The sequence below is a fragment of the Ahaetulla prasina genome, chromosome 1 (genome assembly GCF_028640845.1).
Source record: "Ahaetulla prasina isolate Xishuangbanna chromosome 1, ASM2864084v1, whole genome shotgun sequence".
Lineage (NCBI taxonomy): Eukaryota > Metazoa > Chordata > Lepidosauria > Squamata > Colubridae > Ahaetulla > Ahaetulla prasina.
This window is the reverse complement of record NC_080539.1, coordinates 142499236-142519147: the sequence shown is the minus strand read 5'-3', so window position 1 is coordinate 142519147 and position 19912 is coordinate 142499236. Positions and strand designations below refer to the sequence as shown.

General features: G+C 44.2%; 1 protein-coding gene across 4 annotated transcripts in view; it reads left to right on the top strand.

The window, feature by feature from the left end:
• The first annotated feature begins 13 nt into the window (after window positions 1–13).
• Window positions 14–19912, top strand: part of FBXO9 (F-box protein 9) — a 29938-nt gene continuing 10039 nt past the window's right edge. Inside the window, exons 1-7 of one of the 4 annotated variants that reach the window (XM_058177220.1) lie at window positions 14–325; window positions 3470–3547; window positions 3927–4079; window positions 4776–4833; window positions 14930–15029; window positions 16888–17015; window positions 17972–18086. In XM_058177220.1, coding sequence (XP_058033203.1) covers window positions 323–325; window positions 3470–3547; window positions 3927–4079; window positions 4776–4833; window positions 14930–15029; window positions 16888–17015; window positions 17972–18086 — 635 coding nt within the window. In that variant the 5' untranslated portion in view covers window positions 14–322. The remainder of the gene's footprint in view (window positions 326–3469; window positions 3548–3926; window positions 4080–4775; window positions 4834–14929; window positions 15030–16887; window positions 17016–17971; window positions 18087–19912) is intronic. The other 3 variants (XR_009154424.1, XM_058177202.1, XM_058177214.1) reach the window with 3 other exon arrangements.

The window sequence follows — 19912 nt, the reverse complement described above, 5'->3', positions numbered from 1 at the left end:
GGTCGCTGACGTTCCCTCGCGCGCTCGCAATCGCTCCTCGTTGTCTTGAGAAAATGGCTGCCGTACGCCGCGCTCGCAGTGACTCCCGCTGCGTAGTTCGCTTTTCTGACCGAGAACTCTGCTAAATTTTCTTCCCTGCTTGGTACCCGTTCGAGAGGGAGGTGAATAAAGAGTCCAAAAAGAGACCCGACGGCCGTTGAGAGGCGGCGGAAACCTTCAACCAACCGGACAGGCCGCCCGAGTTCGAAACGGCCACAGCGCTGCCGTTTGACGAGAGTGACAGTTGGACGGACGGCCTGGCTGCCTCAGCCTCGGCCTCAGCATGGTGAGGGGAGGGGCTGCGGAGCAGATGCGCGTGACGAGAGCGCGAGAAAGGCGGGTTGGCGGGGGTCTCGCGCTCTAACGGACTGTCGCCGAAGCTGATAGGTAGCCCCGCCCTCGAGAGGGGGCGTCGCGTGTGGGGGAGGCGAGGCGGTTGATACGCGAGGCTCTCAATCGCCTCAGTTCGGCCTCTCACTTAATGTTTGGGGAATGTTATAGGCTTATAATTTGAAGGTGCTTCGCGAATAAAGAAGCCTCTCGTTAACAAAGTACGCAAGGTAGCTTTAGGATATATATTGAAAAAAAAAAAACGCGAAAGGTGCACAAGTGAGCACGCCATCCAATTTAAAACGCAATCAAGATTTACAAGTCCAAGTTGTGCAGCAAGTCTTTTAAGTAGATTCGATCGAAAAACCAAACATAGCCGTCCATCGCTAGAAGGTGCTGAACCCTTTAGTTAAACAAGCGTTTCCGCCTGATGTCAGAAACAATTGGAATAAGATATTGGATGAATGCGGTTCGGGATGTCAGAATAGAACTAGGTACTTCTTTGTAGCAAATCCCTGGAAAGGGCTAGCAAACAGACTAGCGTGACATCTGCACTGCATGCTCTCTTTTTCACCTGGTTTCCAAGAAGAAGAAGAAAGAATATCATCAGCTTAATAACTTTGACAAATGTAATTTGTTTTTTTAACAATCAGACAGAATCATACAAGAGAAAATTAGGTGGGCACATGCAGTTTAACTGTGATTTTTTGGACAGGCTGTAGTGAATGTGTAGATTCTGAGATTTTTTTGCCACCCACTTGCCAATATACGAAATAAAATTTTAATAAAATGCCCTAGTAAAACCAATAAATATACGTGTCTTTAAAAGGTCTGTTTTTGTCATCTTCTGAAACATCATGGAAGAGGCACACCTGATTTGGGCATGGTGTTCCAGTGGAAAGGGTGTATTGCTGAGAAAATCAAGCCTCTGGATTCCCATCTCCTTCCCCCCTCCCCCATCTGGGGTATTCATTCTCTAATAGATCATGAAGAGGTAGTGCAGATTTTACATGAAGGAGACTGTTCCAAAGGTTATAAAGGCCCAAGCAGAAATGTATCCCAAGGGCTTGACATCTCTTCTGCAATAGCATCAGATTGATACCACTCTCTCAGAAAAGAGTGGAACTGCTTCAAAACTGTCTCCAATCCCCCTCTCGCAAGCAGCTCAAAAAGATACCATGTTATGATACCAAAATTTGCAGGGAGGTCTAGAGGAAAGGAGAGTGCATCACAGCTGTTTCAAGTTGCATCTACAAAAACAAGTGCTCTGTTTCATGCCTTGTTTAGAAAGGATCCAGATAATGTGTCTCATCCAGGATCCCTTTGTAGTTGAAGCCTAGCTACCTTTTCTGCAGCTTTTTCAAGCAGTAGTAGGTTGGATAAGTGGATCCAGGGAAGTATTTTTAAGAAGAGAGAACAGTTTCTTTAATGGCTGAAGGCATTGCCCCCTCCTCCTTTAGTAGTGCATTGATTTATCAGCTGAATCCATGTGTTCCAGTTCTTGTTAGAAATTCACATTGAAGAGCAAGGATCTAATTTGCATGTAGCCTCCTCAGGCATCCGCCTTGAAGAAGTACCACAAACAATAGTTTACAAATTACAATTTACATACTGCACCAAATAAAATCTAAACTGTGTTAAAAACTCTTTGGTTATGTACAGTGTATCCATTTGATTGTCCTTCTTCCCCAGCTTCCTGAGAGGACTTGCAATTTAAATTCTTGGAAATTAATAATTCATAGAAAATCCTGAGAAGTGTGGGACAGTTTTACAAATTGATTAAAGAAATAAAATAATTGCAACACAGTATTCTCTATATAGAGAGTAAAAAGCATGGGAGTGGGGAACATCAGACTGGACTGTTAACTGAAGAGTTTTTTAAATTAGGGATGCTGTACACCTCTTATTGCTTATTATCTAGTTCTAAAGAAGCAGTTAGCTTTTTTCAACATTAAACTTGATAACAGATGAGGGGAGAACAAGTTGAAATTAAATCAAGACAAAACAAAGGTGCTTTTGGGAAACAGAAAGTGGTAAAACCTGTTCTGGATGAGATTACCCTTCCTCAAGAGGAGCAGATTTGCCATTTGGCAGCAGTCTTGAATCTGCAGGTGAAGGCTATTACATAACATATCCATTCTTTGGTTATAACCTGTCTTGAGTCCTGCAGTATATTTATCTTTATGGCTCTTCTTAAAGTGTACTTGAAAATAGTAATTGGTGCAAAAATGCAATAGATAGGTTGCAATCTGATACAAGGTACAAAGATCAGACAATGCTTGTAGTGAAAGATTTGTATTGGGCTTGATTATTTGAGGTACTGCCTTTGTTATTGTGAATCTTCCAATTTAGTAAGATAATGAGACCTTTTGGAAGATTACTCTGTGGTACCTCTTGTAGGGCATCAAAGCAATAGCTTTGTACCGAAAAATACGTTCGGTTTGCAGCCTCCCATCCATGCCATTAGTGGATACTATTTTGTTAGCAGGATTATAGAGTTGGCTTCAAGACAATGAAATTTTGTCCCATCTTAGAAGGAATCAGTTTTCCAGTGGTATACTGGCAAAATCTGGAATGCATGTACACTGAACATAAGAAATATTTGTTGGGTTTCCTACATTGTGATAATGCAAACCTCAAACATCTGAAACAATTCAGAAATTTTAAGTGAAGCAATAAAAAAAAATCCTTAAAATTTATGAAATAAACAATTACCCTGACAAATAAAATCAAGAGGGGTATAGATACATTGTCAGGTCATGGCAAAACCTTTGCACTATGGAAGATTTCCTAATCTTCAAAATCAATTTATCCCCAGAGTGGCTATACCATAGGAAACATCTGCCTCTATAACACCATTAAAGGAATTTCAGTAAGCCATAGAATCACTAAGACATCCTATCATGAATATAAAGATTGATTAGGTCTATGATGAAGCAATTATCTAGGTAACATAAGTTGTTTAGGGCTTTTCATTAACATTGCAAATGTCTCAGCAACTGATAAAAATGGACCATTTCTAACAATTTTTTGTTAGTATCTGATTTTACGATACTAATATATAATGACTTGGAATACTAACTTGATCTTTCTATATTAGGCGGAAGGAGAAGAAGATTCTTGCTCTGACATAGTAAAGGAGGATGACAATGACAGTTCTGGTGAAGCAAATCTTGAGGTGTGCTGTTTTATCTTCACTTGTGTAGTCATATATACAATTTTATTCTTGATTCCATGTGCCTTTGTACTTTTGTCTCAACACTTTAAAACTTTCCTGTATATTAGATTTAAATGGAAACAGTTTTATTATGGGGATGCAGTTGCAATGATCCTGGAAATAATTATTTTTTTCATAAGAATAATTGATTATTAGAGACATGAAAAATCAGCTTACCAGTAGTAGAAAAATATTTCTACCCATGTGACAGAAATACTTTATATTCTTGATAGGAACATACATCCCTAGAAATGCAGTATTCCTTTTCTTTCTATCTGTAGAACTTCATCTGCTGCTTCTTATAATGTTTATTGATCATTCTTCAAAAATGGATTTTTAGGCAGAGCTTCAGATGTTCAGAGCCCAGTGGATGTTTGAACTTACCCCAGGGGGGAGCTCTACAGGTCTGGAAACTCGATCCTGCAGAACAAGAGGGTCTTTATTAAAGACCATAGATACCAAAGGGAAACTCGAACTTGCAAAAGAGGAAAAGGTAAACAATTTAAACCTCCTAAGAGCCATGGTGGCACAGTGATTAGAAAGCAGTATTGCAGGCTAATTCTGCTGACTGCCAGCAGTTCGGTTCCCACTGGCTCAAGATTGACTCAGCCTTCCATCCTTCCGAGGTCAGTAAAATGAGGACCCAGATTGTTGGGGGCAATATGCTGACTCAACTGCACTATGAAGTGATATATTAGTCTAAGGGCTATTGTTATTGCTATTGCTATTTCTAAACTTAACATTCATCTTTTAGTGTTTCAGTATGTATAAAGTATAACCTATTTTTAAAAAATTTCTATTCTTACAATTGAGCTGTATCTTATTTTATTGAAATAATGCTGTCAGTATTATGAGAAAAAAAACTTGTCCCAAATTCCCTGTACATTTGTTTGGATTTATGTTCAAGGAAGTAAAGGTACAAATATGATTAAAAACACGGTCAGATAGTGAAGTAAAAAAAAAATAGGATTGCAGTGCAGTTAACATGATTAACATTGAAGTAATCAGTTTTGGTCCAGAATTAGGTTGTTTATTAAAATTTAATTAGCCATGGAAAAACTGCTTTTGATTTTTTTAAAAACTAGTATTTAAAAAAAATACTAATAGAAGATTGTATTTCATTACTTAAGTCAATTTTCTTTGCTTACATGTAAGAGATTCCAAAAACAAATGACTAATTTTTGTGCAGGCAAGAGAACTGTTCCTGAAGGCAGTGGAACAAGAGCAAAATGGAGCTCTTTATGAAGGTAATCTAACATTCCGATTTAATGTCATATATTAATTTCTTGGACCATGCTCCTTATGAGCTGAAACTATTAACTGTTATAGTGAAAAATGCAATATAAAGATTAATTATTAAGAGGCAAAGTGGTTGTCAAGCCCCAGCATATAATTTGTGTATATACCGTTGTTCTCTGGGAGGTGTTGAGCCCCATCTAGTAGCCGGAGATAAGTACTTTATTGTTTCGAAACTGATCTGGCCCTTTAAAGCATCCATCTTCCCATCATCACTCATTCCAAAAACAAGTGCATTTGAAAGACATCAAGCAGTTGTTTCTCTTCCACTTTCCTTAGTGCTGTGGTGCTGTGGTATGCTCTGGCCCTTCTGAAAAGGATCTGAACACAGCTTCTTTTGTGTGTGGTGGTGGGGTGGTTGCTTGCGAAACTGAGGATCTGGTCCATGTGAGTGGATTTGCAGTAGACACAGGTTTCCAATTCTCCATTGCTTACTCTCCTTATGTCAATATCAAGGAATGGGAGTCTTTTGTCCATTTCCTCTTCATGTGTGAATTTGTTCCTGGGGAATGTGTAATTGAGTAGGTGGTGTATTTCTTTAATTTGATGATGAAGGTGTCAATGTAACATGTTCAAAATTTTGTTTGGATGGTGGGTAGGACTATATGATTCAAGTCATTGCATGACTGCTTCTGCTATTAGGCCTGATATAAGTGATCCCATTGGGGTGCCTTGTACATGCAAGTAGATTTCCCCATTAAACTTGAAGTATGTGTTGAGACATAGATCCAGAAATTTCATGATGTTTTCTATGATCATGGAGTGTTCTATGGCAGAGTCACCTTTGTGGGTATAGTGTTTAATGAGTAGGTGGTGTATGGTTTTTTTAGTCATGGTGACAAGTGTGATGACATTGAAGGAGACCATGATTTCTTCCTTGTTGATTTTGGTGTGCTAGTTGAGTTGGAGAAATTGTTCTGGGGAATTTATTGAGTGGGTTGAGTCATTGACTAGGTGTCTGCGAGTTTCCCCCACAGGGTTTTTGCTAGTTTGTACATCGGTGTTCTGGGTAGAGATATAATTGAGTATAAGGGGATCTCATTCTTGTGTATTTTTGGGAGCCCATAAAACTTGGATGTGGAGGACAACTTGTGGTTGCATATTCTTTCTCTCTAGTGGTGTTAGCTGTTTATCTTTTTCTATTTTCCTTAGGGTGTCTTATATTTTTCTCTAGCTGTTTTGTTGGATCATTGTAGCAGGTGTCATTGTCATTTAAATGGTTTTCATTTTTGCTGATGTAATCAGTTTTGTCCATGATCACAGTCAGTCCACCTTTGTCTGCCAGAAGGATGACAATATTTTCATCTTGTTTCAGTTTCTTTAGTGCTCTCTTCTTCTTTTGCCTGAATGTTTGTTGTGTCTGTTGCGTTGTACATTGGAGATGATTTGTTGCCTGAGTCTTCTTGTATTTCTTGGTCCAGGTAGTTCAGTTTTAAAATGTATTGAAGGTTGGCTGAGAATTCAATGGGGTCAGTGTCTTTGTAGTTGAAATTGAGGCAATGTGTGAGAACAGTCTTTTCATCATCTGATAGAGGTCTGCTGGATAGATTTCTGATCCATAATTCTGAGTTGTCATCTAGTGGTATTGAGTTGATGGTATTGAGTTTCTCCTGTAGTGAATTGCATTTTGGGGTTAGTATTTTGTTGGCATTCCTGTGGATTGTGTGTTCTAAGGTGTCTGTCAGGTCCTATCCGATGGAGTTGAGACATGCGGTTTTTTGTTTGTCAGTGATCGGTTGGTATTTTTCATGGCGGTTGTGGGCATTGGTGATTGATAACATATACTTTTGGGAGTTGTTTGTTTGTGGAGGCATTCATGAAGGAAGTGTAGCTGTTTGCAGGTCGATCATGCGACCTGGTGGCAAAATTCTCCTAGAGGTGGGCAAGTTTCAGCATTGCATTTCCATGTAAGTTTGCAACAGTGGCAAATATCTGTATACTTCTGTATACAATTCTACATAGGAAAAACATCACATCAGTTGAAAACCAGAATCTATGAACATGAACTGGCAGTCAATCGCTATGATCCCAAATCCCTAATAGCTACTCACACTGACACCGAACAGCACCAATTCGATTAGAACAATACAAGAATCATCAACCATGCTACCAACCGCCATGCATATGGGTTTATTGAAGCCTGGCATTCCAGAAAGCAATTTCATCAATAGACACATCAACCTACAACCAGTTTATGAACCTCTGACAATTCAAATCGACTGCACAACCAATCAGCGGACAGCACTGACCTTCACCCAACCTCCCCAACCAGCACTTCACCTCCCAATGACCCTCACCTAATGTGATCTCCCCATCATAAGCCCCATCCCTAACATGATTCACGCCTGACTCATCACAAGAACCATCACTAGAACCTCATCTGATGCAATCCTCCCATCATAAGACCTACTGATTATAAGCAGAAAAACACCAACACTGACATTCCCTAAATTCTGCTGAAGATGTTTCCTAGCCTGGTAATGAAATGTTTGGAAATTAACTCACAAGCTCGGCAAATGAACTCCACCCTTGTGTATATACTGTTGTTCTCTGGCATGTGCTGAGCCCCATCTAGGGCACTGATCCTTTATTGTTTGGAAACTAAACTGCCCTTTAAGGCATCCATCTTGCCATCATCACTCATTCCAAAAACAAGTGCATCCTGGAAAGCCAGATTCCATTTCCTTTAGCATTCTGAGGAAATTGAAGCATCAGGAAGAATCCAACCTAATCCATGGCACATGTTCTGAGGACAAAAATCCGCATCCCATACACACAGCATTGCTGGTCAGATTTACAGTGCATTCAGAAAGTATTCAGACCCCCTTCACTTTCGTCAATTTTGTTATGTTACAGCCTGATTCTACAATTTTTGAAATTCATTTTTTTCTCATTAATCTACATTCAGTAGATGATAGAATGAAAACATAATTTTAGAATTGTCTGTAAATTTATTAAAAAGAAAAATATCACATTGGCATAAGTATTCAGACCCTTTGCAACAGCATGTGAAACTTAGCTCTGGTGCCTCCCATTTCTCTTCATTGTTGCTGACATGTTTCTATACCTTGTATGGAGTCAACCTGTGGTAAATTAAACTGATTGGACATGATTTGGAAAGGCACACACCTCTCTATAGAAGGCCTCACAGCTGACAATGCATACTGTAGCAGAACAAAAGCCATGAGATAAAAGAAACTGCCTACAGAACTCAGAGATAGGATTATTGCAGGGCACAGAACTGGGGAAGGCTCCTAAGAGCACAGTGGCCTTGATAATGCTCAAATGGAAGAAGTTTGGGGCAGGACTGTTCCAAGAGTTGGTCGTCCGGTCAAACTGAGCAATTGGGGGAGAAGGGCCTTAGTAAGGTGACCAAGAAACCAGTGGTCGGTCTGACTGCGCTCCAGAGATCCTGTGTGGAGATGGGACAGAGTTTCAGAAGGACAACTATCCCTGCAGCCCTCCACCAATCTGGCAGAGTGGCTAAATGGAAGCCTGTCTTCAGTACAAAACACATGAAAGCTTGCTTAGAGTTTGTTCCTCACAGTCTGAGAGTCTTTCAGGTGCCTTTTTGCAAACTCCAAGTGGGCTTGCCCAGATCTGTATTTTGCAATAATCCTGTTTCTGAGCTCAGTAGGCAGTTTTTTTCACCTCATGGCTTTGGCTTTCTGCTACAGTATGCATTGTCAGCTGTGACGTCCTTCTATAGAGAAGTGTGTGCCTTTCCAAATCATGTCCAATCAATTAGATTTACCATTGGTGGAGTCCAATCAAGATGTCAAACAGGTCAGCAACGATGAAGAGAAATGAGAGGCACCAGAGCTAAATTTCACATGTTGTTGCAAAGGCTCTGAATACTTATGCCAGTGTGATATTTCAGTTTTTTCTTTTTAATAAATTTACAGACATTTCTAAAATTCTATTTTCACTTTGTCATTATTGGGTATTAAATGTAGATTAATGAGGAAAAAACAAATTTCAACAGCTGTAGAAGCAGGCTGCAGAAATTGGCAAAAGTGACAAAAGTACCTTCTGCGCATGTCTAAGATGGCGCCGCCCTGCTGATCGGGGGAGCGGCGACGGGCCTTTTCGGGCTCTATCCGGGTCTGGGGGGGGCCTGAATAACATCTTAGGCCCCCTCCCTGATGGAGGAAGATCTAGCCACCCTAAAAAAGGGTGGCTGGGCGCTGTGTGACTCCGAGGGGCGTTGGGAAGAACCCCGGAGTCACGGCGCCTTGCAGGTAATCCTGGCGGCCTGGCGAGCCGCCGCCAGCCTTTTCGGCGTTTTGGCGGCGGCGGCGGTGGGGGGGCGTTGACATCGCCCCCTGGACTCCTGCCTGGAAGACTCAGGCAATCCGAAGAAGGGTTTTAGAGTTTGGGCGTCTCCGGGGGCGATGGGAGGAGCCCCGGAGGGGCTGCGCCCCAATGAAGATCTGGAGGGCCGCCTGGGCTCCATCGGCCTCTTTGAACTCGCGGCGGCGGCGGCGGCCTGGTTCTCTTTGTCGGGCGTTGGCGCCGGTGGAACCCCGGGACTGCTGGCGGGTCTTGGCGACGGGTGTCCCCTCCCGGATGGTGGGGATTCCAGTGGCCTGCTTGCGGTGGCGATGGGGCTTTCCAGGCGGCGATGGCCGGGCGGAGGCGGTAGGAGGCGGTAGGCGGCGGCGGCCTGCCCCGGTGCTTTGAGGCAGCGGATGGCCCGGTAGGCCCAAGGTGGTTGTGACCTTGCCCTAATGGCGTGGATATTTGATAGCGCCGGAGGAAGGCCCGCGGGCCCAGCGGATGCCCCTCCATTATTTACCATCTTTAAATAATATCTTTACCATCGTTCCTCCCCCCTTCTTCCATAGTCCACCCCGGGTTGTTTGTATTGTATTGTATTGTATTGTATGTTTGTATTGTATTGTATTGTATTGTATTGTATTGTATTGGTTGTGAATGCTCCAACACTGGAAATTTTTAAGAAAATGTTGGATAACCATCTGACTGAGATGGTGTAGGGTTTCCTGCCTGGGCAGGGGGTTGGACTAGAAGGCCTCCAAGGTCCCTTCCAACTCTGATGTTATGTTATGTTTATGTTATGTTATGTTATGTTATGTTATGTTATGTTATGTTATGTATGGGGTGGTGAATTGACTGAGTCAGCGGTTTGGTCATCTACCGCACATGGATTACCTCTAACTGTTTCCCATCAGGACAGACTGGTCATGGTCACTTTACCATCTGCTTTGTCACCTGTTACCATCTTGACCAGCCCAGGATGGGCCTTTTGCCGGACCTTCTCAGTGATGCGAACATTTACTGTGGCTGACCTACTTGCCCTGCGAGATGCCCCTCTCTCGCGGGTTTGGCCCTCCAGATTATCGAGGGCCCACCTTGAGGACGGGCTTTGGAGTCCCGAGAGGTGGCATGCGAAAAATAGGAGGCTTAGGGGTTTTTTAATTAGTTGTTTTAATAGATTTTTAAGGGAGTTTTAAAGGGATTTTAAGGGGGGAGGGAAGACGACGGGTTTGGGTTGGCGGGGGGGGAGGGTTGGGGGTAGCCCGTCGGGAGGGAGACCAGTTCCTGCGCGCGCTCGCGGTGACTATTTAATGGGTTTGGAGGTTAAGGGGGGAGAGTGTGTTCCTTTTTGTGAGGGTGGTTCTATTTGCACGGTAAGTGGGAGGGGCAGATATGGCGGAAGGGGGGGATCATATCGGTTTAGGGGGGCACGCGCTCGATGTTTGCAGGCGATCGTGTGCCCCGATCCCTCTGACTTTTCCCGTTCCCCGGATGGTCAAGACCCTCAGAGCCTGGGCCTTCGGCTTATGTTATGCAACGCACGGTCCGTGGCAAATAAGGCCCCCCTAATACATGATCTTATTCAGGGGGGCGCCGCGGATCTTATAGGCGTTACGGAGACCTGGTTGGGCACTGAAGGGGGTGTGCCCCTGGTCGAAATGTGCCCGCCGGGCTTCCGTGCATTTCATCAGCCGAGGGCCCAGGGTAGGGGTGGTGGGGTGGCGGTTGTTATTAAAGAGAATCTAGAGCCGAGGGAGACCACTGTACCTCAGATTGCCGGGTGTGAATCCCTCTTTGTGAGATGGGGTCATAGGTGTCAGATGGGCTTGCTGGTCGCGTACCTGGCTCCTTGCTGCGTGACAGCTGCCCTGCCCGAGCTCCTGGAGGTGCTTGCTGGGGTGGCAGTGGAGACCCCCAGACTTTTAGTCATGGGGGACTTTAACTTGCCATCTGCCGGCTCGTCATCAACAGTGGCTCGGGAGTTCATGGCTTCCATGACAGCCTTGGACCTGACTCAAGTAGTGGATGGCCCCACTCACATCGGGGGAGGCACACTGGACCTGATTTTATCTCTGGTCAGTGGTTGAAGGATCTGGACTTGAGAGATATAGTCACAGAACCTTTGTCATGGTCAGATCACTCTCTCCTTCACCTAGACTTTCTGACCGCTACCCAACACCGCAGAGAGACGGAACCATTACGTTGGTACCGTCCCAGGCGCCTGATGGACCCGGAGAGGTTCCGGACGGAGCTTGGGCCATTTCCTGAGGGTCTGGCTCATGGCACGGTGGAGGAACTAGCCGCAGCCTGGGAACGGGCTGCGGCTGGGGCTTTAGACCGTGTCGTGCCTCTGCGGCCTCTGACCCGGCGCAGATCCCAACCGGCTCCTTGGTTCTCCGAGGAGCTGAGGGGGATGAAACGCCGGAGAAGACGCCTAGAGAGTTCCTGGAGGTCCAGCCGTTCGGAGGCTGATCGGACACTAGTTAGATCCTATACTAGGACCTACCTAGTGGCACTGAGGGAAGCGAGGCGTTGCTACGCCTCCTCCCTCATTGCGTCGGCAGATAACCGCCCAGCCGCCCTGTTTCGGGTGACCCGCTCCCTCCTTCACCAGGGGGAGCGGGATGACCCGTTGCAGGGACGTGCTGAGGAGTTTAACGGTTATCTATACGATAAAATCGTTCAGCTGGGACGGTCTGGACCAAAATTGCGTGATTCAGACGGGCGCCTGAGGCGGTCTTGGTGATATTGTCTGGGATGAGTTTGACCCTGTGGCTCCGAGGACATGGACAGGTTGCTGGGTAGATTGAATGCCACCACGTGTTTACTGGACCCGTGCCCCTCCTGGCTGGTGCTGGCCACTCAGGAGGTGACACGAGGCTGGCTCCAGGCGATTACGAGCGCTTCCTTGTTGGAGGGAGTCTTCCGCCGCCTTGAAAGAGGCGGTGGTGAGGCCCTCCTCAAGAAGCCTTCCTGGACCCGGCTGTTTTAGGTAATTATCGTCCGGTCTCCAACCCGCTCGGCGAAGGTTGTAGAGAGTATGGTGGCATATCAGTTTCCCTGCACCTGGATGAAACTGTCTATCTAGACCTGCTCCAGTCCGGTTTCCGCCCGGTTACAGCACTGAGACGGCTTTGGTCGCGTTGGTGGATGATCTCTGAGGGCCAGGGATAGGGGTTGTTCCTCTGCCCTGGTCCTATTAGACCTCTCAGCGGCTTTTGATACCATCGACCATGGTATCCTGCTGCGCCGGTTGGAGGGATTGGGAGTGAGAGGCACCGCTTATCGGTGGTTCTCCTCCTATCTCTCCGACCGGTCGCAGACGGTGTTGACGGGGGCAGAGGTCGGCCCGAGGCGCCTCACTTGTGGGGTGCCACAGGGTCGATTCTCTCGCCTTCTGTTCAACATCTATATGAAGCCGCTGGGTGAGATCATCAGTGGCTTCGTGTGAGGTACCAGCTGTACGCTGATGACACCCAGCTGTACTTTTCCACACCGGGCCACCCCAATGAAGCCATCAAGTGCTGTCCCGGTGTTTGGAGGCCGACGGGTCTGGATGGGGAGAAACAGGCTCAAGCTCAATCCTCCAAGACAGAGTGGCTGTGGATGCCGGCATCCCGGTACAGTCAGCTGAGTCCTCGGCTGACTGTTGGGGCGAGTCACTGGCCCCGATGGAGAGGGTGCGCAATCTGGGCGTTCTCCTGGATGAACGGCTGTCTTTGAAGACCACCTGACGGCCGTCTCCAGGAGAGCTTTCACCAGGTTCGCCTGGTGCGCCAGTTGCGCCTTTCTAGACCGGGATGCCTTGTGCACAGTCACTCACGCCTCGTGACGTCTCGCCTGAATTACTGCAATGCTCTCTACATGGGGCTCCCCTTGAGGGGCATCCGGGGGCTTCAGTTAGTCCAGAATGCGGCTGCGCGGGTGATAGAGGGGGCCCCTCGGGGCTCCCGTGGGACACCTATCCCGCGCAGCCTGCACTGGCTACCTGTTGCTTTCCGGTGTGCTTCAAGGTTTTGGTGAACGCCTTCAAAGCGCCCATGGCATAGGGCCGGGCTATTTACGGGACCGCCTACTGCTACCGAATACCTCTCACCGACCAGGCGCCTCACAGAGAGGGACTCCTCAGGGTGCCGTCAGCGAGACAGTGCCGCCTGGCGACGCCCAGAGGAAGGGCCTTCTCTGTGGGGGCTCCCGCCCTCTGGAACGAACTCCCCCCAGGACTTCGTCAACTCCCGGACCTCCGAACCTTCCGTCGCGAGCTTAAAACACACTTATTTATCTGCGCAGGACTGGATTAGTTTTTAAATTTGTGGGTTTTTTAATGGTTTTTTATCATTTATTCTAAATTTTAATTTCGGCCAATTGAATAAGTTTTTTAATTGTATTTTAATAGTATTTATATTGTAATATTATTGTCTATTTTATCTGGCTGTGAACCGCCCTGAGTCCTTCGGGAGAAGGGCGGTATACAAATTTAAATAATAAATAAATAAATAAATAAATAAATAAATAAAAGTGAAGGGGATCTGAATACTTTCTGAATGCACTGTAGATTTATCTGTATTTGTTAATTGTTATGCTCACCATCAACTCAACATTGCTTATTTTGTATTTAGGTCCTTAACTGTATGTATTTCTATTTTACTCAGTTTCACCATCCTGTTCCTTTAATAAAACATCTAGATCTACGGACATGGTCTGGTTTATTAAAGGATAGGTGGGTTTAGCTGCATATCAAGCTGCACACAGAATAATACGTCGTGAGGACAAAATGGATTGAGAGTTATATTTGTTTTTTTCAAATGCAGACTAAATAATTTAATTATAAAAATAAAGATGGGTCACCATAGTTCAGAGAATCACATACTTTGGCTAGTTTTGACATGGATGAACCGTATTCAAAATTATGCTCACTGTTGAGTTGAATTAGGTAGACATTTGGAAAATAAAGATTTCTGATTAACCTGCCCACAGGGTGGTTATGAAGATTAAAATATATTTGAAAACATTTTGAATTGTGAAGGATATTATAAACAACCATTTTACTGGAACAGGAATTTTGAAGTAAGTATTGTGATAAATGGACTTTGGGATGTTTTAAAATAGCAATATGGTTAATGTACACAAAATCTCCTGTCCTGTCCCTTCTGATTTAACTATTTTTTTTTTAATGGGAGGGGAGTATGTTGCAAAGCGACCTCACAGTCTTTATTCCAAGAATGTTTCTGGTTCTCATGTATTCAAGCAAGCGTCTTGGGGTATTAGGTGGATGATAAAGTCACAATCTTACCTGTTTATCTTACAGTGAATGGGTGCTTTGTGATTGGTCATACTAATGAAGAGAGTGGCCAAAATATGTTCTCAACATTTCAAATCTGCTAACTGGCCCAAGCAACTGTGCCAGTTTTATTGTTACACTTTAATCTCTGAGTACTTACTTTGCCCTGTCTATTAACTACTCAATGATCCTTGTTGCTAATTCAGTCCATTGCTCCACTTGCCCCAGCCTGGTCACCACATTTTATGAATACCTGTAAAAAGTATGGAGATAGTTATATTATTAAAATGGCCTTTAATTAATTACAGTGATTGTACTCTCCTACCATCATTTTTTTAGAATATGTTTTGAAGTAATAGTATAATAACAAAAGAAAGAAAAGTTGCATAAGAACTCTGTTAATGCACTGATTTTTAAAAATTCATTTTTAATAGTTATTCCAAAGTGTATGAACAATTAATTTAAATAAGCATTGCTTTTATTTTTAGCTATTAAATTTTACCGTCTGGCTATGCAATTGGTCCCAGATATTGAGTTTAAAATTACCTATACCAGATCTCCAGAAGGTGACAGTATTGGGAAAAGCTAGTAAGTATATATGTATATATATATGTATGTATGTATATATTATTTGAAAAAGTTGTACTCGGTATATACTGGATTTCATATATATATATAGTTAGTGGTGGTGTTAGATGGACATGACCATAGTAAATAGCCTAATCCACATTTTAGTGGATTAGACTATTACTAGAATGTAAATTCACAAATAGCTCAAGTACAGAAGATATTCTTCTGAATTTACTTGGTAAAAACTATCCTGCTGCACAATTCAGGTAGTTTCCAAAGGCTTACTGTTACATATATATTTTGGTCTGATTGATTTTTTAAACCAAAAATCTGTTGAATCATCAGAATTTTTAAGGATGTTCTAGGTCTCAAATTACCATTTTTTCTAACAGAATTTACTTTATCCTATACTATTTGTGAAGAAACTAGAAGAAGAAAAAAGGTAGTATCCCCAAACAAGGCAAAAACAATGTAATACATAGACAGTTATTCCAATATGGGAAATCCAATATGAACTGAAGGAGCCAACTCCTATCATAGTTAGAAAAAACAGGTAGCCCTCTATTTACAACCATTTTTAGTGACCATTCAAAATTACAATTGCAAAAGTGATTTATGACCATTTCTCACACAACCATTGCAGCATCCCTATGATTACATGTTCAAAATTCAGGTGCCTGGCAACTGGCATGTATTTAAATAATTGCAGTGTCCTGGGATCATATGATCACCTTTTGCGACTTTCTGACAAGTAAAGTCAATGGGGAAACAGATTCACTTAACTGTGCTATTAACTTAATTGCAATGATTCACTTAAGTGTGTGAAGAAAGATTGTAAAATTGAGCAAAATTCATTTAACAATGTTGCTTAGTAACAGAAATTTTGGGCTCAATTGTGACTGTATTCTTTCTCTCACACTCAAAATCCAAATGTGTCCTTTTGTAATAATAAAAGAAAATCCTTTGAAAGATTAAAAACTGGAAAAAATGGCAGTTGGGAAAACCATTATAGCATTCTCTTTTACTTGTTCTTGTGTCTCATTTGGAATTATGGGAAGCTATTAAGGCAATATTTTATGCATCAGTGAGTTCTTGAGTTCACGTTTGGGAACATTTCCTTTGCCAAATACTAGTTAGAATGTAAATGTAAATATGATTGACATTAATGGGCTTTAATATTAGCAGGGTTAGTCTGTTCATCTGTTGTACAGGTAGTCCTCGAGTTACAAATGTAATGGAGCCTGCCCATTCCATTCATAACCTGAGGATTTGTTGGAGTGAATCTTGTACTAATTGAATGCGAGGCTCGTTAAGTGTACCTGAGATCTGCTCCTCTGACACTCTGTTCAGGCCTCCAGGCCTGTTGCAGGCTGAAATTGAGCGTCTGGGGGCGGATCTGCCCCTCCAATGCTCCGTTTGGACCTTTGCAGCCTCCCCCTGCCCATTGCAAGCCGAAATGGAACTTCTGGATTCACTCCCCAAAGCTTCATTTCAGCCTGCAATGGGCCGGGGCAGGCCCGCAGATGCCCAAACGGAGCATCGGAGGGGTGGATCCGCCCCTCTGAAGCTCCATTTTGGCCTGTAACAGGCCAGGGGAGGCCCATGCAAGCCCAAACAGAGCATCGGAAGGGCGCATGTGCCCCTCAGAAACTCCATTTCAGCCTGCAACGTGCACGAAAAATGTTGCAGAGCCTCTGCGGTTGTTCGTAAGGGTGAACAACTGCTGTGGTGCTGCAAGATTCGTAGTTTTCGGAACTTAAATGCTAGGGGGTGCTTATCACGTAACTTTGAACGTTTGCTAAGGGAATGCTTGTATCATGGGGATTACCTGTACTGTATTATGATTTTCTAGTCTCATATTATGCCTGTTTTGTAGCATTGAAGATAATGAAGATGATAGCAAAATGGCTGACCTTCTCTCTTACTTTCAACAACTCACTCTTCAGGAATCATCCATCAAACTATGTCAGCCTGAGCTTGATCTGAGTCAGACCCATATCTCAGGTAAAAGAACATTTTCTGTAGGAAATTAGTGGGCATATTTTTGTATAGAAGATCATGAAAGGGATGTTCAGAAACCATGTTGAACAGGAGAAAACAGTTTGAGATGTTTAATAGGAACTGTATAGATTTTAGCAATAAAATAGTTCCTTCTTCATTGTTATAATTCATATGTGTTGTAGGCTTAACATAATGCTTTTCTGGTAGTAAATACATTTAGCATAAGAAATTTATTCTAAATATAGGAATCTGTAGAAATTTTTTTGTTTAAAGTTATCTTATAAATTATAACTCATGTATTGTACTAAATTCCACTGGGTTCCTAACTGAATGCCAATTTATAAAAAAAAGAATCTGTTAATTGTGATAATTGCTGCAAGTGCTTATTCTAGAATTCTAAATCTAACAGTTAAAAAAATAAAATATATTTTATTATCTGAAATTGAAAGAAAAGTTCATTTTTAGATATTCACATCCACTGTTATTAGAATACATGTAAACATATTAATATGCAGAGTAATTATTTTTGTAAAATGAATAATTTATGAAAGATTCAGCAATCTGCAAAAATAGCTGTTTGGATGAAAATTTCATGCCTAATGTAATTTTTAAAAAACACTAGATTTGAAGATGCATTAATGTTTTTTTAGTATAATATAGTACCACATTAAGCGTGGAATCCTTTGTTCATCCTTGGAAACAGAAGGCACCTTTCCCTAAAGCCTCTCATATCCCCTGAAATTTACTCTGGAGAGTTCAATGATTCTCCAGTTACTTTTTGTTGCTTGCTTGCTTTTGGTGCCAAGGGCTATAAGAGGGAGTAGAACTAATAGCAGCATTCCATCCCATCCCAAGCCAGTAATTTGGATGCCAAGAGCCTCCCCCACATTGGGTTTTTTTTAGATGGATCCAAATCAGACTACTGGAATTATTCTAATTTTTACATTTTTTTTCCATAGTGTTGCCTATGGAGCTGTTAATGTATATTTTTCGATGGGTAGTTTCCAGTGATCTGGACCTGAGATCTTTAGAACAGTTATCACTGGTCTGCAGAGGTTTTTACATTTGTGCCAGGTAAAATTGAAACTATCATGCAATAAAAATTCATTTATCCGGATAAAAGTGAGTAATTTTAGGATTTTTGAAATAAATGGTGACAACCAATTTTTTGTGGTTATAAAAATAAGGTCTTTACTAAAAGTTACTGAGTTTTTTGAAGTTTTAGGTAAAAGATGTGGTCACTTAACTAATAATACAAAGTATTTTTAAAGAAGAAGCTTCACTAAAGCAACTAAAAACTTATTTATCAGGCATCATTCCCAGTCAGTTATCAAATAAACCTGTTAGTGTAAAATAATAAATGTATTCCTTAAAATGTTTAAATGAATTACTATTACTGCAGTTTAGTAATGCTTTTATAAATGTAAATTATTCAGTAACTACCGTATATACTCGAGTATAAGCCGAGTTTTTCAGCACGTTTTTTGTGCTGAAAAACGTCCCCTCGGCTTATACTCGAGTCTACGTCTTCGGGAACCCCGCACAGGAGGGGGTACCGAACGGACTCCCATGGGAGGGACGGGGAGCGGGCCCGCCGAGGTCTCGCGGGATTTGTCGCCCCCAGGCCGGCCCCCATTCCCGTGTCTGGTGGGCGGACGGCGCAAACTTGGCGGACTGTGCATTGGCGCGGGGAAGCCCTGGTGGTGCAGTGAGAGGGCTGGGCAGGGGAGCCGCCAGCCTTCTCGGCTGAGGGAGGGAGGGTTTCCCCGACCGCGCGAGCTCGCCGCCGCGAGAGCCACCCCAAAGGCCAGAAGGCCGCCGCCGCCACCACCGCCACGGAGCGAGCCCGACTCCTCCTGCCCGAATCGCGCCGTGCGAGTGCTGATGGGGAGCTGCCGAGTCCGGCCTGAGCTTGGCGGCTGCTAGAGCGCGAGCCCCGGGAGGCTGAGGAAGGAGCGGCGGCGGGGTTGCAGCCCAGCCGGGCTCGCACAGCATGGGTAAGGCGGGAGAGGAAGGAGCCTTCGCCCATTACTCGATGGAATGACCTTTTCTTCTGGCCTTTGGGTGGCTCTCGCGGCGGCGCAGAGCGCAGCGCCATCCCGCCCGCGACCTCAAACTCGCTCCGCTTTCTGGTAAATTGAGACGCCCGGTGAACAAACAATGCAGCAACTCAGAGCAAGCCGGCGATTGGCCAAGCTCAACCAGTAGAAAAAGGTTCTCCCGTGTCGTCATTGTTGCTAGGCAGATGTTCAGGCGCAACGGGAGAGAAGAGGGGAAACCTCCTCCCTCAGCCGAGAAGGACTGCACCGCCAGGGCTTCCCCGCCAATGCATAGCCTGGCGGGAGTTACTGCAGCTCACCTGCCCCGCCCAACTGGTGGTGTTGGGGCAGCAGCTGCCGCTTAGCAAAAAGGTCGCCGCCCAAAACTCCTCGCCTTCTCCTGGGAAGGGCTGGATGGCTAGCCGGGAAGGGTTGAATAAGCAAGCCAACCTCCTCCTCCCTCCCTCCTCTCCCCGCAAGCGAAAGAGCTGCTTTCCGCTGGAAGAGAGAGAGAGAGAGAAAGGAGGGCCGTTCCTCCTTCTTTCATTCTTTCTTCTCCTCCGTGCTTCAGAAGCTGGGCGTGTGTGCGCGCCTAGTCCCCTTCTGTTCCGTGGCGCTGGAAGAGAGAGAGAGAAAGGAGGGCCGCCTCCCTTCTTTCATTCTTTCTTCTCCTCCGTGCTTCACCGTGCTGGGCGACCTGGAGCAGCTGCTCTTCAGCCAGATGCTCGTGAGTCAGCCTGCCCCTTCCTTCCCGTGGGGTCTGCCTTGCTGGTGAAGGTTATTGGGGCTTTTGAGCAAGGGAGGAGGAACGCGAGCACCGCCTTCGCTGGCATTCCGGGATTTCCTTTGTTTAGAGCTGGG